This window comes from Ornithodoros turicata, chromosome 9 (assembly GCF_037126465.1).
Source record: "Ornithodoros turicata isolate Travis chromosome 9, ASM3712646v1, whole genome shotgun sequence".
Classification (NCBI taxonomy): Eukaryota; Metazoa; Arthropoda; class Arachnida; order Ixodida; family Argasidae; genus Ornithodoros; species Ornithodoros turicata.
In genome coordinates this window covers 15,129,390-15,149,307 of record NC_088209.1, presented here as the reverse complement: position 1 = coordinate 15,149,307, position 19,918 = coordinate 15,129,390, and the positions used below count along the sequence as shown (strand labels likewise).

The 19,918-nt window shown below is 46.2% G+C and overlaps 2 protein-coding genes and 1 long non-coding RNA gene across 3 annotated transcripts; 1 reads left to right on the top strand and 2 right to left on the bottom strand.

The window, feature by feature from the left end:
* Positions 1-4,916: 4,916 nt before the first annotated feature.
* LOC135369355 (uncharacterized) lies at positions 4,917-6,213 on the bottom strand. The gene is made up of 3 exons (XR_010415089.1): positions 6,011-6,213; positions 5,831-5,941; positions 4,917-5,642 (listed from the first exon to the last, which is right to left on the bottom strand). It is a non-coding gene; the product is annotated as an uncharacterized LOC135369355 (long non-coding RNA).
* A 2,212-nt stretch (positions 6,214-8,425) lies between these two features.
* On the bottom strand, positions 8,426-9,716 carry LOC135369354 (mediator of RNA polymerase II transcription subunit 22-like). Its single transcript, XM_064602947.1, has 3 exons — positions 9,629-9,716; positions 9,332-9,542; positions 8,426-9,124 (listed from the first exon to the last, which is right to left on the bottom strand). Exons 2-3 carry the CDS (start codon positions 9,539-9,541, stop codon positions 8,906-8,908), a joined length of 429 nt encoding a protein of 142 aa, XP_064459017.1. The 5' UTR covers position 9,542; positions 9,629-9,716; the 3' UTR covers positions 8,426-8,905.
* Positions 9,717-9,909: 193 nt separating this feature from the next.
* LOC135369353 (large ribosomal subunit protein eL8-like) lies at positions 9,910-11,926 on the top strand. Its single transcript, XM_064602946.1, has 6 exons — positions 9,910-10,033; positions 10,131-10,251; positions 10,405-10,554; positions 10,736-10,956; positions 11,407-11,537; positions 11,717-11,926. The coding sequence occupies exons 1-6, from the start codon at positions 10,019-10,021 to the stop codon at positions 11,889-11,891; spliced, it is 813 nt and encodes a 270-aa protein (XP_064459016.1). The 5' UTR covers positions 9,910-10,018; the 3' UTR covers positions 11,892-11,926.
* Positions 11,927-19,918: the final 7,992 nt, after the last annotated feature.

Sequence of the window (19,918 nt, the reverse complement as noted above, 5' to 3'; positions counted from 1 at the left end):
TCTCATTTCTGGAATACTTGAAGGTACCAATGTCTGTAACACGTGATCTTTTTTTTAAAGGGACTATCACGTCCCTAGTGGTCGATTCCGAAACTACAGTGCCATTTAGCTCTGTGTTCATCACTGGCAATGATGCCAAAAATCCGACGCGAATTACTAGGGCTGGGTGGATATTTGAAATATTTGATATTTGAACTGAATAACGGTACCATGCTATTCGTATTCAAACCGAATAACATTTTATCAAATACTCGAATATATTCGAAATTCCGCAAGCTAGCTTCAACTCTACCTCTGAGCATTGGGTGAAGTCTACATTTCTTCAACTCAAATATGTCCTGCAAGGTGGCTTCTCCTCATGCCTCTGAGTGTTAGGTGAAGCTTGCTTTACACGTGTACAGACTTGAATATATCCTGCAAGTTGGCTTCGCTCCATGTCTCTGAGCGTCAGGCGAAGCCCAGTTTACATTTCTGCCGGTGCTGGGTTGCGGGCATGGTTTAAAAGTGCGATTTGAGAGATCACTGAAAATTGCCACTTTTTAGAAATATTGTAGCAAATGTTGGCAGGGAAGTTTAAGTTAGTTTAATTGTTTTGAGCTTTAGCTGGACCAGCTGTGATACCATAGAAAATGGGATTTCATCACGTGGTGGGCTACGTTATTGTGTGGGCACTAGATTCCATCCAGAATTACAATTTTCGGGACAATTCTAGCACAAATGTATTCAATGAAATATGTGCAGCACAAATTAAAGGTAACATTTAGAGGGGGTGTGCAAACTTTTGCCCGGTACAAGTGATTGCAGGCTTGAGTTTCCTGGTGTAGTGAAAGCTAGCCAGGACATAGTTTGCAGTCAGAGTCTCACAAACTAAAACAGAACACCTGGTTTCAATGCAGACTTTTGCTTACAGCAATAAGCACATACTTGTGCGTGGTATTCGACATTATTCGATTCGCTACCATTCGGAGATTGTACTATTCGATTCGTATTTGATTCAAACCCAAAAATCACTATTTGCACAGCCCTACGAATTACTGGAGTTGTTTCTGTGCAATTTGATGTAATGCATAGACAACGGATGCTGAGAATGTTCCGGAATTCCCTCTCCGGAAAGGTCACATGGACCAGGCCAATCAGTGAGCGCCCTTTGACGCGGACGAGGCCAATCGGGGAGCGGCAGAGAGGCCTTGGCGTCCGACCACTGGCAACACCACCCAGACGGAGAAACCCTGCTCACTCGTCCACGTGACGTAACAACTAAGAGTTAGCCAATCAGGATCGTGTTTTCAGTGGCCGTAGCCAATCACGGACGTGCCTTGAAACAGTCGTAGCCATGGAGACGAACCGCCGTCGTCTGCAAGTAGTTCTTGAGTGTCCCCACGTAACATAGAGCACAAAACTGTCCTGTGTCTTCTCAAGAGCGTGTTGCACATTTTGTCTACAGATGGAAGTCTGCAGGTTCAAAGTTAGGTGCAATCATTTGCGAGTTCTTGAATTCGCAGAACGGGGAATTGCAGCAGTAGCAGACGAATTCTGACTTTATACGTCCACGTAGCGAAGGAGGGAGAGGTGTATCTAGGTGGCGTTTCCGCTGGGTGGGAGTGCAGAACGCGGAGAGGTCCGAGATTGGCCCGTAAAACGCAGTTTCTACAGGGTTATTCTAGCAAACGTTACACATTTCGATCGCACTGTAAAAATAGAAGACTAGGTTTGGCCCATCCCAAACTTGGCAGACTGATAGCCATTTATCTGAAGTTTCATTTGAATTTTTTGTAGGCGCTATGGTCATGTAGAAAGAAAATTAAAAATCAAGCAAAATCTCGCCGCATGCATTTTCAATGGCCTATCCCACACAAACACCGCCATTTTTTCTTGTGTCTGCTTCACATTCACATCACTTCACACAGGTAGCGCTGCCTACAACGATGTCACATGCCGATTCCGACGTTATGCACCAATCGTCTTGCTCCTGTCTTGTTCTGTATGCTAGTGCCACCTGTGTGTGGTGAAATGAAACTGAAGCGCACAGAGCGGAAAATGGCTGCTTTTGAGTGAGATAGGCCATTGAAAATGCATGGGGCGAGATTTTGCTTGATTTTTAATTTTTCTTCTACAGGACCATAATACTCAGAAAAAATTCCAACAAAACTTCGGACAAATGGCTACCAGTGTGCAAAGTTTGGTGTTGGATGAACCCCGTCTTCTATTTTTATGATGCGATCAAAATGTGTAACGTTTGCTAGACTAACCCTGTAGTTATTGTTGTCGTTCTTGTTTCGACAGCTAGTAGTGGACACTGTTTTCCACGGAACATGGTCATGTCAGCACTCGCACTGGTAAGAGAGAGTGTGTGTGTTTACCGAGGTCTTTTCAGTTAGGGTGTCGAGCTACACGAATGCGAAGTAGACGACCTCGGAGACAACCACCTGCGCTCCCATTCTCGTACCTGTCGTTCTGGCTTAGCTGTAGAGGGAATGTTCGTTTATTGAATAAGTACGCTGTTTTTGGAAAAGAAATGTGGCCAAGTAGACCGTGAAACCGTGCCGAACGTTACCGTATCGCTCTTGTACACACCTTTCCGGATGCGACAGTCCCTTTAACCCTTGTGGTTTCCACGGAGTTGCACAAAAAAAAAAAAAAAAAAAAAACACCAACCACACGTTCTTTTCTTAGTATTGAGTGGGATCCCTTTTTGCACATAATGCAGCTGGTTTTCACAGACACCGGTTCCCTCAAGCTTGCATTCAGCTCTGGCGGTGACCTCTGTTGCTGTAGTTTTGTGTTTTGTAGTCACAGTTAAACAAAGTGCTCTTCTTTCCCTGACATCGAGCTTCGACTTTCGACCGCAGCTACTTCAGTCATCAGATGTTTTGCCAGTCTTCGCATCCTGTGATGCAGTGGCGTATCTAGGGTGTGGCAGGTGTGGACAGGTGCCATGGGCGCCAGATGAACAGGGGCGCCATTATGTGGTCGGGTGTGAATCTGCCAGGTCGGGCACTCAACCTGGCACATTCGTACATGGTCTAAAGCAACCGCCATTAGAGAGGTTGTAGTGTGAAACCTAGTGCGGACCACACGAAAACGCATCCCCAAGGACATCATGTTAACCATGTTGCCATGGGCGCAGGTAGCTCTAGATACGCCACTGCTGTGATGTGACCAATGAAACACTACACGTCGACGTGCCCACTAGTTCAGCAACCCTGGTCACAGACACCCCAACCAAACACACGCAAACTATCATCCACATGAAAGATGAAAGAAGAAAGTCACTGAAAAGGTTAGCCAGCTGTAGGACTCGAACCCATGTCTTCTGGAGTGCCGGTCCAGTGCTCTACCAATTGAGCTAAGCTAACATGCTTTCTCACCGACTTCCAGGGTGCGTCATCTGAAGGGACAAACCAGCCACACTCTCTCGCTCATCCTCCTTTCACTCTTACATTTTTGCTCACTCACACACACATTCATACGACGGGATCGACGCAGGCGGCAACTGATGAACATGAAAGAACTGATGTTCTGAGGCTGGAACAACATAGAAGGGACAAATGCATACAAAGCCTCAATTTGCCTAAGAAATTAACGATGAAATGAATGTCTGTGTGAGTGAGCAAAAATGTAAGAGTGAAAGGAGGATGAGTGAGAGAGAGTGGCATGGTTTGTCCCTTCAGATGACGCACCCTGGAAGTCGCTGAGAAGGCGTGTTAGCTTAGCTCAATTGGTAGAGCCCTGGACCGGCAATCCCGAAGATGTGGGTTCGACTCCTACAGCTGGCTAACCTTTTCAGTGACTTTCATCTTTCATCATTAATTTCTTAGGCAAATTGAGGCTTTGTATGTATTTGTCCCTTCTATGTTGTTCCAGCTTCAGAACATCAGTTCTTTCACGTTTGTCATCCACATCTGGAACTCTGTGAAGTCTGACATATCCTTTTGCTAAACCGAAGGAGCAGATCTTTCGACCACCTAAACTACCAACGTTGATCAACGACTGAACGATCTCGGTGACTGATAAAAAAAAGGGGTTGTTATCGGTGATGGCAGCTCTGTGAGGTAGAGTTCAATTGAACTATGTAAAAATAGGGGTGTTGAGTTATTTTGCACAACCCCCATAGTACTATGCGTTGAAATTTGGTTTTACTTTCGGGAGGTCATCAGGAAACAAATCTTCTGAACATTTTTTGGAAACCTAAAAAAAAACGCTTTCACATTTGAAACAAACACAAGACGTCAAGCAGCAACACCGAGTGCGAAGTATTTAGTGGCACTTGAGATCCTGTGTGGGCGACTGAATTTGCACATGGCTGAGTTCATTTTTCCAGGGCTCACCTGAAATGATGACGATGCAAATTGTTGGCAAAAAAATTTTTTCACGTGGGCTTAACCCAAAAAATTATGTGGCTCTATGTATACTGTGTTGTGGGTTTTGTTACATGAATAGCGCCAACAGTGTTTGAGGCCGAGAGATGAGGGGCCAGATAACGGTCTTGCAGGCACGTGTTTGAACAACGCCGTGAGGGTGTTCCTGTTAATGCTCTAAAAGGGAACAGTGTTCCCGAAAAGGTGGTTGCTGTTCCCGGCTGTTGTCCCGGCTGGACGTTGCACGTGCTTGTTCTTTTGGTAATAAGCCTTCTTTGTTTGCTCATTTGGCTGTGCTGCTTTTTCCCACGTTGCTGAGCGGACGGACCGATGCCCCAAGAGTGGGGTAACACGAAATGCTTATCTATTTGCAACACCTGCAACATTACGAAATAACGTGGCTTGGGGATGGTGCATCGTGATATGGTAGATAACTGAGCTTAAGGTTACAGCACGTGCTTAAAGGTGCTAAAGGAAGTTCTTTCAGGGTAGGATTCTAGCGCGATTTTTATGCAAGATGAGGTAGGCATACAAACAAAGGGATACCAACTGTTTTGATTGTTCATGAAGCTAAATTTTTATTCATTACAAGGTTCCGCGCTGCCAAGGAAACTTAAGGAGCAGCTCGGGTCATATTATGAACTTTTAACTTGTCTGATATCCACATTACTGCAGTTTCAGAGCGCCCATGAACACACGTTGCAGACACTGCCTCGGCTCTGAGCTTTCACACTTCCTTTGTCTTTGCCCTGAGGCTGTGCGTTTGTTCACAAATAAGATTTTGACATACAGAAACAATGCCTATGGTGTTCATGCTAGTCGAACCCCACATGCACAGCAGCTGCCACTGTATTAAGCAGATACATGAATGCAGACAGCAACAACACCTAAGGAACTGTGAAAATTTCACAACTCAAAGTCTTCATCACAGAGCTGGAGACTGGAAAACTTGGAACGTGACAGCAGATTTTTCAAAGTGCTGCATGCTCTCAAACCCACACCTGCATTTAGGTCATAGTTTTCTTCTTGAATGCTTTCAGTTTCCTGCACATCTGCAGAAGCAACGTCTTCACAGTGTAACAATGACTGGTGTTTTGGTTCACTGCATGATTCGACAAATTCTAGAGATGGGTCCTCGTTGGCTCGGTTCAGTGTTGAGCATTGCTCAAAGCTGCTATCAACGAACTTCTTCCACTTGCTCACTGGGGTATTTGTAGATGTTTGCTCGCATCTATTAATGGCATCCTGCTCATCATCGGCAGGGACCAACTCTTCTTGATAACTCTGCAATATTAAAGTTCCGAGGTTTAAAAAACAGGTAATATAACATGGGTAATAAAGCAAATGAAAACTCAAAACTTGCGGGAAATAATGCAATGCATCAATAATACAAACAGCAGCATGTCAGTGCATTTTAAATATTGTACTCGACTCCAACTCCAAAGCGCAGAAGTAGAGAAATTGTTTTATACCGTTTCAGTTTGTTCCTGTTCATTCAGACTAGACGATGATAGTGCGCCTCTCATCGAATTTAGGTTCTGAACGTGTATCCTGCACTCCTTGCCAGATCCTCTTCCGTACTCCTGAGGAGACCTAACATCTGATCAACAACAGGAACCTGGGCCAGCTGGTAGGACGTAACATGCACTTACCCGCGTTACGGACTGCTTTTCACCGCATAATTTGCACACCCATTTGTTTACTTTTTTCACCTGATGCACCTGAAACGTTTCGCACTGATGACAGCGAACCACGTGGAATATCTGAGGCATCGTTTGTGCACGGCTGCACACAAGTCTAGTTGTTTTTCGGGCGATTTGTGCCAATTATTTCTCCCGCGCAAAGCAGAGCAGAATGGCGATGTCGTTGGATAACGTAAAATGTGATAGCAGGTCTAAGTACGATCGCATAGAAGTTTACGACGCGCGGATTGTTAAGTACTCAATTTTAGCATTCCAATATAGCGATGCAATTTAGCATGGAATTATATGGCCAAATAGACTGAGTCTGCGACAGTGTGAGGTAGGCGTCGTCTGCTAGCGCCGAACGTTCAGGACGACTACCAGTGCATATTTCAATTACCTTAGACTCACTAAATAGGCTTATTTAGTGACCTCAAGTTCCCTCAAGTTGACACTCTTCGTCAAATTAAGTTTTTAAAAAACTTTATTCAAACACACAGGAGCAACGCGTTGCACTGTAGTGGTCCGCGCATTTTCTGTAAAACCCTTATTATTCTCATATAAACTTCGTCGGGGAAGGTCACTTCGAAAACGCTACAATTGCAAACTTTATTCTCACTTGTGGTTGCTAACAAGCATATGCAAGCATGCTTTACGCGGACCACGAGCTCTGTCGTCTAGATTTAGCGAAATTTAGTGGCCGCGAATTTTTTTTTTCTACTTCCGTGTTAGCGCCGCGATGCAACTGTGGCTATGCGCGACGTACAGAAGTGGAGAGAGGACAGCAGGGAAGGAGTGGGGAACAGGGGGATTAGAATGCGTCCTGGGCCGACTTCAGGCGGAACTGTGCTGTAAAGTCTTCGGAAAACCCAGGGGAAACCTCAGACAGCAAAGCCGGTGCCAGGATTTGAATCTATGTCACCTCCAGGTCTCGGCGTGGAAAACGATCGTCCTAACCAGAGGCGGAGAGTTTTCATTTTCCCAGGGGGGGCAAGGGCGCACCGCGAAATAAGTACTCTGGCAGGGGCGGGGGGGGCGATATGTTTATTAAGAAAAAAAAAAAGAATGGTAAGCCAGATGGACGTCGGCGTGTTATTCCAAAAAATGTGAAAGGGGAAGACAAAAAAGGAAAAGAAAAAAAAGCAAAAGAAAACAAAAAGAAGGAAAGGAAAGAAAAATGAAGAACACAAAACTGATCACACACTGTGGCGGGATCTTATGATGTATGCAGAACTGGTACAGAAATAAGAGGAAGGAAGAACAGAAAAAAAGAAAAACAGAGAGAACGTAAACAGTGAACATGTGCACAACTGAAGGCATTACGCCTTTGAAAACTGAGTGAAAGGAACAAAATCCATTGAATCCTCGGTGTTTGACCCGGAATGCGCGCAATATAATGAATATGGTCAATGAAATGGACCAGCGGGAGTTGAACCAGCTCCCAACGGATATGCGTTCCGAAGATTCTACCGTTGCACCTCACTGGCAGCTGCAGGTACCTTTTCGACTGCTTTCGTTTCATTGATCTGACTGCTTTGGGCGAAATTCAGTCAATGTGTTATGTCATCCTCTGTGTTTCTTCGCCTCACCTTCTACTGTGATAATGAGTATGGTGGGCGGATACATATTTTACAAATTGCAAGATGCATTTTTGGGGTTGGTGCCTCTTCGCTCTTTTGACCCGGGCGCTCCGAGCCCCAAAGGTTGGTGTCAGTCTCTTAGCGGGACTTCCCGGAGGAGGCGGCGCCCCCCCTAGTTCATGTTCTGGGGGGGGGGAAGGGCCCCCGCACCCCCCGCAGTCGGCGCCTATGGTCCTAACCACTATGCCACGGGAGTAGTTGGTAGTGTCCGCGAATATGTGACTTAAAGTAGCACAGAAGTCATTTTTAACACCCTCTTTTCTTCCTATAAAATTGTTAAGTAGGCCAGTAAGATGCACCATAACAAGTAATTCACACCATAGAGTCATAATCATTGTAGAAATTGACATTAAAGTACGCCACAGAAAGCAACAAACAAACAAAGCAACAGCAAAAGTAACGTATAGCTCCTGGCTCGGTCGTGATCCGGCAGCTCCAGGGGAACTGGGGAGTTAAGGGTGAACGCAGAAAGCTCTGTTTACGAGTTTGTTTCCGGGAAACAAATTGCACACATCAAAACCTTTTGTGCTATTCGGTAAATTGACGTACACACTTTCATCACTTCACTTTCATGGTGGATGCAGCTCTACAAGATATATATATTTTTTAGATTGTGTATCTTTCTGTTTGCCAGTCTAGAAATAAACAGGCACGTAACAAATTTTAAAATTAAATCTAAAACACTGCTGCTAGGGCTAAGCTTTGTCTAAGTACTTCCAAAATAAAGACTAGATAGGGGTGTCAATACTGTTGTGGAATGCTGCAAATGGCTGATACATTTATTTTTCCGCTACTTCAAAGTGTGTGGGCACAACAGCTGTGAGAAGTGATTCCTTGCAAATCCAAGGAATATGACGTGCAATTGCTCCTGTAATAGGTTACATTCCACTTCTTGCGATAGCATAATTCATCGGGTCCTGTATTGGTCTGGCTCACATTCTTGCAATAATACGCGCTTTGTTGAGGCTCAGTCACAGACAAAAATATTTGGTCGGGTACACTTTGGGCAAGGATGGGTTCAGACCTTGTAGCTTCCCACAGTGCACCACATCTTGGCCCACGTCTGGTACATTGCTCGTAGTCGGTGGGTACTCCGATTTCGTTCAGTACCGGACTTAAATCGGCTACTTCACAATGGCAGTCAGTGTACCCGTAGACACGTGAATATTGTGATGGTTCCGTAGGTCATTTACAACTTCGGAATACACGTTAACAGCTGTATTGGCTACTTATAACACGATGAGTAGTATTCTTCCTCAAGTTCATAGAGTTCTGCAGCCATGTCGTCCCGCAAGGCCATCAGTCGTTGATCGCAGTCCATCTGTACTGCGCAGTACCGCTGACTATTCTGCGCGATAGAGTCGTTGATGAATGGAAAGTCGTTGAGGATCAAGTACTGTTTGATGTCAGATATGAGCTTCATCAGTGATTCTCCGGCTCGGACCTAGAACAGACAGAACAACAGAGAATGCGGTATTTCTGCGAAAGCGCTCAGACAGTTGCCTCCATCTGGACCTATACCATTAGTACAGAATATGCATATACAAGGGGAAAAAAAAAAAGCACAGAATATGTTTTGTATAATGTGCTATAGAAGAGGTGTTTCCTACGAATTAGACGGTACGTAGATTTTCATAGTACAATCACTCACAATGTTAGCAGCACGAACGTGCATTTCGTACTGATCTTCAGTCACTTGCAATGGACGCAGAACCTGGCCCTCCTCCTCAAGTGGGACCCTCGTAGACTTGATCATTTCTGAGAAATTGTCAACCATGGATTTGATATCATCTTTGAGCCGTTTGTTGTATGACTTCAGGAGGGCTTCTTTGCTCTGAGTGAGCCCTTTCTGCTGAGCCATACTGCAATTAGGTGTTTTCACGTTATAACGATGTCACTTGGATGCTCCGTAACGCGAAATTTTTACTAAAAAGTAGAGTCGTCAAACCTTGGTGAACTATCCTAGTTTTAGTGCACTGTAGTTAGAACAAACCGGCACTGCCGGCACCACAACCACAGCGAACAGTAGACGTTAGTACATCGAAATGCCACCAGGGCCAAGTTTACTAGCGTGCGAGGGACTGCATAATTTTTGTTTTACAACAAAAATTACGTCAACCTAAAAATATCTGAAGATTAAACGCTAAAAATGATTGATCAACGTTGCAAGCAGTTGTCGCGCACTGATTTTGAACTTCCGTTTCCGGTAAACGCACTATAAAAGCACAGTACGGCGCGGCCATTTTCTTTTCCATCACGTTGGATTACTGTGGTAATCTGCGGTGATCATTGATAGTGTGACCTGTAAAGTCTTTTCTTTGATCTCCAACGTGTAAAGATGGTTCAGAAGAAGGTAAGGCACTCATTATTTCTTGTCATCAGGATAAATTACGTCGCGGATCCATTCAAGCATCGACAGTCTTGCTCATCTCCATACTCTTGATCGCTAGAATGTCAAGGGAAAGAAGGGGAAGAAGAAGATCGCAGCAGCTCCGCTGTCTTCCAAAAAACCAGAGCAGAAGAAGGTGGTTAACCCGTTGTTTGAAAAGCGCCCTCGTAACTTCAGCATCGGTGAGTAAGGCTAGAATGCCTGTGGCATGTGGCCTATGATGCCTTAGTTGGCTAGGCCCTAGCAAACTCTACAGGTACGGCTCGTTTTCTATATTCGTCGGGCACAGCTGTGTGCATGTGTGCTTTAACTCAGCAAGTGAATTTATAATTCAGGCCAGGATATCCAGCCGAAACGCGACCTCACTCGCTTCGTAAAATGGCCTAAGTACGTTCGCATCCAGCGTCAAAGGGCCATACTCTACCAGCGCATCAAGGTTCCCCCACCGATCAACCAGTTCACCCAGTGTCTTGATCGCCAAACAGGTCAGTCACTTTTATTGAAGCACCTTACAACTGCTCACCATGATGTCTTTAAACATTTGAATTTCTTCACCTGAATCTTAAGTGTTGACATTCTCTTTCTCTGAGTCATTTAATTCTGTAGTGTATGAGAATGCAGAGCATTTACGGAACTGTTTCTCTAACTGATTTAACATTCTTGCAGCAACCAATCTGTTCAAGTTACTCGACAAGTACCGTCCAGAGACAAAGGCTGCTAAGAAGCAGAGGTTGATGCAGCGCGCTGAGGAAAAGTCAAAGGGCAAGGAGGATGTCCCAACCCGTCGTCTGCCTGTCGTGCGGCAGGGTGTGAACACGGTCACTTCCCTGGTGGAGCAGAAAAAGGCTCAGCTGGTTGTCATTGCCAACGATGTTGATCCCCTTGAGGTATGGCAACATTGTGATTCACTTTTCGGACGGCTTACCTAGAATGGCAAGCGACAATGAATGACCGCAAGGATTTCGGGTCGATACTGGGTGATATTTTTCATTTGAAAATTCGGGTGTATTCGGGTTAAATCCTGTTACGGCACATTCTGTCGTCAGGAATTCGGGTGATTTTTTTTTGTTTAATAAAAATTTGTCTTAACATGAAGCTAATGTTTAGCAATGTTATCAAACTTTATATTAATGAATGCTTATGCGTGTGCTACGCAACCCGGATATTTTCGGGTAGATTTGGGTTAAACCCGAATTTTGCAGATTTCGTTCGGGGGGTAAATATCGGGCGGATACGGGTTTAACCCTAAAAAGTCAGGCCCTATGTATACAGCAACTGCCTTGATACAGTATTGCATTGTCCTTGCATTGATCGGTGGACCTGCTTTCTTTCTGCAGCTTGTGCTCTTCCTGCCTGCCCTATGCCGTAAGATGGGTGTCCCGTACTGCATAGTCAAGAACAAGTCCCGTTTGGGCCGCGTTGTGCGCAGGAAGACCTGCACGTGTCTCGCCCTTGCCCAGACCAACTCGTGAGTATTCTATGAGGTTGCTTCTTTAGCGTATCGATCGTGATGAGTTGTTTAATCCTGAAAAGAAGTGATGTTCAATCAAACCACAACTATACGAGCTTTTTAACTCTGAACGGGGCGCATAAGTGGCTTCGTTGCGGGTAAGTGTCTTAGCTAAACTTTTTCTGCCCCTTCGACAGGGAGGACCGCTCTCAACTTTCCAAGTTGGTGGAAGCGATCAGGACAAACTTCAACGATCGTTACGAGGAGATCCGCAAGCACTGGGGTGGTGGTCTTCTGGGCAACAAGTCAGCAGCTCGTATTGCAAAGTTGGAGCGTGCCAAGGCGAAGGAGCTGGCTCAGAAGGTTGTCTAAGCATGTGGAGCACTCAATAAAGACCCTCTCTTTGACATATCGTGCTTTGTTTGACATATCTAGGTGGTCCTTCCTGGTTAGCGCATAACTCGCTCTGAACAAAGGGTGTCTGACGAAAAGGTGTTCTGGTTCAAAGAAAACTGTTCAGCTCCAGAGCATAAGAGTAACTGTTCCACATGATGCAAGGAGAATTGATTGCAGCGAAAGTAATCCACTTTATTCTTTCCAACAGAGTACTTTCACCTAGTTCCTTTTGATGCAGCACTGACTCCCAAATGGCAGTCACAGGTACAAAAAGTAGGAAAGACACGTAAATAAATCTTATCTAATTAAGAGGGAAGTCTCTCAACAGGTTACCCAGCTGCAGGATAGAACCCACGGGCTTTCTGTGTGCCCTCCAATGTCAATAGGGGTTTGCTTGATTTCGTTCCGGTTCAGCCAAGCCAAAAATCGAACCGGTTCAACGCTTCCATTTTATATCTCCCATAGAACTGCTTTTGATCAGGTTATGCGTGGCTAATACGTTACTGCTGTTGTCTGCATTGACGTTTTTAGTGGTCAGGTACTCCCTTTAGCGAGGGCAAGGAGAAATGGACGAACACTTGCAAATAGCATCCATGCTGATGGACTGTGTAGTCTTGATACTTCCCAAATCTCCCAAAATCTTTTTTTCTTTTTTTTTCACACGCACAGTGCCAGCAAGATACGCTAAAAGGAAGCCCAACAAGATGGACAGCATCTCACATAGACTGCGGTACTTGCCGGCACACTCAATTCGCAGCGTGAGTCGCTCTGCAATCGTACCGAATAATGTCGAAAATAAGTCTTCCAGCCTTGCTCCGTCCGAGCTCACAGCAGTGTACCAGTTAATCCACAACACAAAGGCAACGTGTCACGTCACAATTGCACTACCAGTAATCAGAACTACTTTTAGTTTTCAAACCACGACCAATCAAACAGGCACTGTTCTGCGCACGCTCCTTCTCCACTTCCCATGTTTCTCGCGTCTAAAGGGAAATTTAGGGAGGTTGTTCGTCCTATAGAGCTACACTAGAGTCACTAAGCTACACAACTGGCCTCCTCTGTTCCTGCTTCATTCGTCCGCGTGGCGATTCCTCTCTGAAGAGCAGATCGCCGCGCTCACAAGGACAATGCACTTCAACATGTTAAAAAGGGCGCTGAGTCCTCGTTTGACCGCTAGGTGAAAATTTGCAAAATCCATGATATGGATACCAATGCGTCCCCGTTCGGGTATTGGGAGGTGCTTGAGGCTTCGGACTTCTTTTATGTCCGAAGCGTTTTGTTGCGAACCGCGGTTACGGCTATTATTTTTTCCGGTTCTGCTCCGCCGGTTCGGGTTCAACAGTGTCATGAAAATTTCGGTTCCAGACAGGTTCAGTTCACAGTACAGGACAGTGTTCATGTTCAGTTCGGCTACGGTTTTCAGTTCGGGTTCGGTTCGACACCCTGATTAAAAGGGAGTCTGGCCATTAGGAGCAGCCTAAAGAAAGGCTCGACATGTCAATCAAACTTAGGCGCATTTCATTGGTTACCATTTTTCGTGGGGGCTACCGTGACAGCAAATTTTCTCCAAAATAGTGCTGTCTGGGGTTTTTCCTGGGTTTTCCTCAGACGCTTTCAGACATATGTCGGCACAGTTCCCTTAGAAGTCGGCCCAGGACGCACATTCCCCCAGGGCGTCAGTCGTGACGTTGCCCACATACGTGAGGCCGACAACGGCAAGCTCTATCACCACCCACCACCACCACCATCTCCAAAATAGAGGCTGGTGCTTGGAACGGCGAAGCGGAGATTTCGTGACAAAAGTACTCACAAACTCAGTGGCGTATCTAGAGCTACCTGCGCCCATGGCAACATGGTTAACATGATCTCCTTGGAGATGCATTTTCGTGTGGTCCGCACTATGTTTCACACTACAACCTCTTTAATGGCGGGTGCTTTAGATCATTTATGAATGTGCCAGGTTGAGTGCCCTACCTGGCACATTTACACGCGACCACATAATGGCGCCCCTGTTCACCTGGCGCCCATGGCACCTGTCCACACCTGCCACACCCTAGATACGCCACTGCACAAACTACTTTAATTCCATATACTGTGAGTATATGGAGTGAGTATATGGCAGAGTTCGAGGTAACGCGTTAGTGTAACTAAGTTCCTTTTTTTGGTAACTTGGCCGTGGTAACTTTCAGAGGAACTCGTTTCTTTTTCAGGTAACTTTGCCAAATTAACTTAAGTTCCAAGTTACTTTTAGTTCTCTTTTGACTCACGTCCACATATTTTCTTGCTTTCTCTCCGGTTCCTTAATGACATTTTTTGCCATAAAAGGTAATATTCAATCAATGACAGTATTTTATTGAGGAAGTAAGAACCGCTGCCATTGAAATGAAGCTGAACCACTGTGCGCCCACAGGGAGTAAGATGCAAAGCGTTCGAGTAGACCTCTACCAGAGAAACGCTATCATGACGTTAGTGGACAGACTAAAACCGAAACAAATCGGAAGGAGAGGGCTGGATTCCACGAACGGGCATTTGTTCACTGCCTCCCATTGAAAGAAAAGTAGTACCGAAGGTCGCGTCCCTTTCAGGGACCATCTAAACCCATCAGGACCGTGGCTTCCGGGCGTTGCAACGTGAGGCCTAGTTAAGACCGTGATCCCAAGAAAATAGCAAGAAGGACGATCCTTATACGTAGGATTTTGCATTACACAGGGTGACCCAGCCAAATGCGAAAGTATTAAAAAAAATATACAGTCAACCCTCGATTTATGAACCTTCGATTTAGGAATTCCCTCGTTTTATGAACACTAGCACGAAGAACCAAACTTTTTACATGCATTTTTCCCTCGTTTTATGAACCTCGATATTCGAATAATGAATGAAATTTCTGGGAACCAACTAGGAGTTGCCCAGCGTTTTTGCCCTCAATTTATGAACGGGTCGTTCCGAGGCCAACAAAAACCTTCAAAGGGATTATTCGTGGTCTTATGAATGACGCCTGAACAGACAAAACGTTTTCCAGGTATAGCAGGTTATATCTCATATGGCCCGAGTGTGCATAAGGCCCAAGTGACCAGAACGCCCAAATGTTCATAAGACCCGAAAAGAAATTGCGCCTTTTGAGCATTTGGGTCAAATGAGCAGGGCAGCATAAGGTGTCCAGAAGGCCCTAATGCCCAGAAGGCCCAAATGGTCATATGGCCCGAAAACCAGGAAGGCATCAGATTGACCTGTGAGGTCATGGAACCGCAAACAACAGAAGCGTATTTCACCTTTCAACTAGGCCAGCCCCAACCTTCCCTCACCTGAAAGAAAGGCTTCTGTTGCCTCAGGGTCCCAAAACTTGCACTGATAAAAGTACAGTATTTTTCTGTGTATAAGCGCCGTTATACATTAAAAAAAAATCTCTGAAGAAGTCCTGCGCGTCATCATCCTGCGCAGGACTTCTTCAGATAACTTTTTTTAAATATATAACGGCGCTTATATACAGAAACGTACAGTACTTTTATCAGTGCGAGTTATATGCAACAAATATTCATCTGTAAAATCGCCTTTCAGGTGGGACAGCACAGGAATTCCACACTTTTCCGATAAGCCCTACGGCTTAGTATTTTGCTCGGGGCTGAGATTTATTATGTTAATCAATTTGCGCCCATTTTGGACAATTGCACTCGTTGAATCCTCGGAATATGCTCCTTCTGCATCGCGCATCCGGCGTGAACACAAACAATGCGTTTCTTCCGCCGTGTGAAATGTAGTCTCCAAAGAGTTCAGTTACAGAATCAATTCCAAGGTGTCCGCCAATTTGGTCGAACGACCCCGAAACAATGGCCCCGGAAAATTTGGTGACGGAAGAAACGATCTCGGAAAAAATGGTTCCCGAGGGGTTAGAGCGAAAAAAAAAACGGTCTCTTGCGTAGGCATGGTTTGCTACGTTCAAACCCCTCCCGAAATCGTACATTTGGTAGCTCGTTTGGGATAGGGAAACGAGGAGTAAACCCTTCTCTCCTATGCAAATTTCCTCCTGAACCCCTCCAGAAATATTTTTTCTGGCTACGCTACTGCCGTGCCCGGCTTGGTTACCTTCGCAGAAAAAGCGGTACTCATTGTGCGTCATAGCAGTATTTCAGAGAAGGTTAAAAAGCTTTTAATGTGGCAAACGAATAAGTTATTCAATAAAAATATTAGGCACAGAGCCTACCAAATGTACTGTACGAAATATTGAACGCTGTAAGGATTCATATTTATTTGTATTTCGTTTTTGCCACATCTATATCTGATTTGCTTGAAAAATTGTTTCCTCATTTCAGCACATTTATTAATATTTTTAGTTCAGTTACCTTTTCCTCCTCTGTCGCATTCATTTACCCATGTCTCCTGCTGCCATTTCCCGTACTGCTAAAATCTCCCACTGTGAAAATATTATCATTTCTTATCTTTTCATTACTGCTGGTGTGTAGCAGGCCCCGCGATATGCCTTTGCCTCAGGCCCCGCACACCCCTAGCACCGGCCCTGACTTTCACCATCATGTCTTTATTCATTCAGCATATGCCGACTTTCACGTCACTTTACGTAGAAGCTGCGTCAAAATAGTCGTTTTAGTTTTTAAATATAGTTTCTTCACCTTCTGCGCACTGAAGCTTAGCTGTTCTCATCAGAGCCGTGGCGCAGGGGTGCGAGAGCGGTAGCCGTCGCCGGACGGCAAGCCCTGGCAAGTTTGTTGGACAGTATGAAGCAGGGATCAAGAGAATTTGAATTTACGGACTCGGCAGTGTAAATAGGCGTTTTATTTTCTTTGTTTACGAGGCTTCTGACGGCAGTGAGGGAGAGGGCGCTTCAGAGTTGCCCTGCCTCGGGCGCAAACTCGCCTCGCGACGGCTCTTGTCCTCCCATATCACCGTCATCAACATTTATTCCAGTTCTGAAAACTGAAACGTCGTCGTCATTGCGTACCGCAAGAGGGGACAGGGAAGCGGGCACGTTCATTGTTGAGCTTCCCTCACACCGGCGAACTTGAATAACTGGCACTGATGATATGTGAGAGTGGCTGGACTTGAACTGCGCGTTTGCGGCGATCGCCGCACTAATTCTCTTCCTTTCTCTATTTCTCTGACTGGTCTTCACGATGATGCCAATACATATATATACATATATTTCTCTATTTCTCTCCTTGTCTAACCCTCCGTTCTGGTGTCAATATACTCTCTGCTCCACGACGACCACGACGAAGCTGAGCTGCGGTGAGTGATCCTGTCCCTGTTCTGATTTTGAACACTGCCGTCGGCAGTGTCACGCGTGGAATTCCTTCTCGATCTGGTGAAGAAGGCTCCTGGTGGCTGTATTCGATCTTTTCAGCACCAGGATGAGTCAGATTTTGAGCTCGAAGCTATGTCTCTCCAAGGGGCTGCAACTCTCAAACGTTTGGCCTCTGTAGATGTAAATGGTGTTGCCATTCCTTTGGTTTCTTTGGAAACCAACCTCACCGTAGTTACGGTGTCTATAAGGCACCGGTTAGTATGGATAACGCGCACGTTGTTTCAGTGCTGGGCCAGTATGGCACAGTAAAGGACATTGTCCGCGAGACATACGACCATCCGGAACTCAGTTTCATAGAGACCGGCCGTGTGATTATGGAAATGAAGTCTCCGGTGCCAAACTTCATCCGCGTTAGGGGTAGGCGACTTATATTTCGCTACCCAGGTATGCGGAGAACTTGTTTTAGGTGCGGGCAGTCAGGACATTTTAAAAAGTCCTGCTCGGCGCCTGTGTGCTCTAGGTGCGGGGAGGTAGGTCATGCCACCTGTGAGAAACCCTGCAGTAGGTGTGGGGGAGATCATGCTGCTAAGTCATGCTCGGTGAAAACCTGGGAGTCCCGTGTGGTGGGCATTCCAAATGTCTCGGCGACCGGTGGCGCTGGGTCTGCACCAGCAGAGAGTGCGCCTTCTGCGGATGTACTGTCGGAGGTCGCGGATTCTGTGGCATTGGAGCCTGCAGCTGTTGTCGCTCCTAACACAGTGGATGGGGTGGAGGCGGGGATGTCCTCCGTAGTTTCCGTGCCGCTTCCGAGCGACTCAAGTGAGGATGAGGGTGACCATGACAACTGTAATGCAGTCGTCATATTGGGGGCGAGAAGGTGCCTCGGGGAGAGCCTGCTGTAGATGATGGTCGCTGGTTCCCGAGCGACGTATCCCATTCGGGTGACGACGAAGCGTGGGGTCAAAATGATGGTGACATTGATATGGAGGCAGAGGCGTCAGCTGTTGTCTCAGAGGAAGCAACATTCGTGTAATGGTAGTTTTTGTGAGGGCATTATTTCAAATTATGGCACTTTCTGTGGCTACGCTGAATTGTAGGGGTTTTTCTCGCTGTATACAAAGCAACTTTCCAGGTCCCCCAAACTTACCTCGGAAAAGCGTGCAACGAAGAAGGCCGCCACTAGATACCCCACTGTTGCCGTTCCGGATCACTTCAGCGCGCTAAGTTTAGCGGCAAAATGTTTTTGTTGTTTCTGCGAATGAATCTAGTCTTGATATGTCCAAATAAAACGGTATAACAACTTTCTATGTGTCGTGTTTCACTTTTTGGTCCCGTTTTTAAACGTGTTGAGCGATCGGAAGGATCTAGTGCACGGCTGCGTGCATCACATAGCGTACCTGTCGTACCAGGCGCCGCAGGCGCAGTCGTCCATTTCTCCTTCGGTGACTTGGCCTGGCTTGAATTGTGCTTCAACGGGATCTTTAGCGCGCTACAATCAAACGCAAGCCAACGTCTGGTAACAATGGGGTATCTAAGGGCGGCCTCCGGCATTGCACGCATCGGGATAGGAAGAAATACATCGGAAAATGGCGACCTTGGGGGACCTGCAACTTTCAGTATTACAGTGGGCTTCTAGTCATTCCATTGATATTCTTTTGCTGCAAGACACTCATTTTCTTTCAGCGAAGGCTGTCAGGAATTTAGAGGCGAACCATCATGTTAGGGTATTTTTTAGGCATGGCTCACCTCGTCGGTCAGGAGTTGGCATTATAATTTTTCCATCTTATCGTGGCGTGGTAAAGTGGTTTGATCACGATTGGGATGGTCGCGTTATTTCGGTTGAGTTGGACCTAGCGGGCACAGTTCTCAGAATTGTGAACTTGTACGCTCCGGTCCGCCGGGGTGACCGTACGGAATTTTTTAGGGGACTCGATTATTTCATGGTGGGTAACCCAAACCTTCTGCTTGCGAGGGACTTTAATTGCACTATTGACGGTAATGGGAGTGGAAGCAGGCCTGTAAACCAGGGCCTGTTGCAATTAGTTGGCGGCCTAGGAATCATAGATGCATTTTCGCACATAAATCCTGGAGTTTACCAGTACACGTGGTGTAATGCTCAGGGTGTACATAGCCGACTTGACCGTTTGTACGTTTCTCCTTGTTTGGGTAGCCATGTTTTGAAATATGATGTGCTTCCCTCTGGAGACCTTTCTGACCATGAGGGTGTGCGTCCCTCGCTCACTGGGTTGCGAGGTTCTCGCTCCGGATCCGGCTGTTGGAGGCTTTGTGCCGAGCTACTGCGAGACACAGAAATTGGTAATGACGTCAAAGCGTTCCTTGTTGATCGCTGCGCTGACACTTTAGTCTCACCGGAATGGTGGGAAGAGACCAAACTAGGAGCCGCGAGACTTTTTCGTCAGTGGAGAGCTAGGCGTGCCAGGGAGAGTTGGGAGGAATTTGTGCACCTCCGGCAAGTGCTGTCTATTTTGCGCCATCCTGGGTCGTGAGGCCCAGGCAATGATCAAGCCATACAGGACGTGCTAGGGAGGCTAGCCTCTCTTAGGTTACGTTTCTGGGACCAGTTTGCGGCAGCACAGACTGTCGAGCGCTGGTCGCGAGAAGCATATTGCTCTCGCCTTTTGCTTGGCCGTTACCTCCGTCGGCCTCCCAGTGTCATCGAGCAACTTGTTGCAACCGACGGTTCGGTTCAGGAGCACCCTGATGGAGTTCGATCACTGCTGCGTGATCA

Coding starts and splice junctions, on each gene's coding strand:
- LOC135369353 (XM_064602946.1), top strand. Junction 10,252..10,404: donor CCCTCGTAACTTCAGCATCG/GTGAGTAAGGCT, acceptor TTTATAATTCAG/GCCAGGATATCCAGCCGAAA. Junction 11,538..11,716: donor GCCCTTGCCCAGACCAACTC/GTGAGTATTCTA, acceptor CCCCTTCGACAG/GGAGGACCGCTCTCAACTTT.
- LOC135369354 (XM_064602947.1), bottom strand. CDS start 9,541: ATGGCTCAGCAGAAAGGGCTCACTCAGAGCAAAGAAGCCCTCCTGAAG. Junction 9,125..9,331: donor ACGTTCGTGCTGCTAACATT/GTGAGTGATTGT, acceptor TGTCTGTTCTAG/GTCCGAGCCGGAGAATCACT.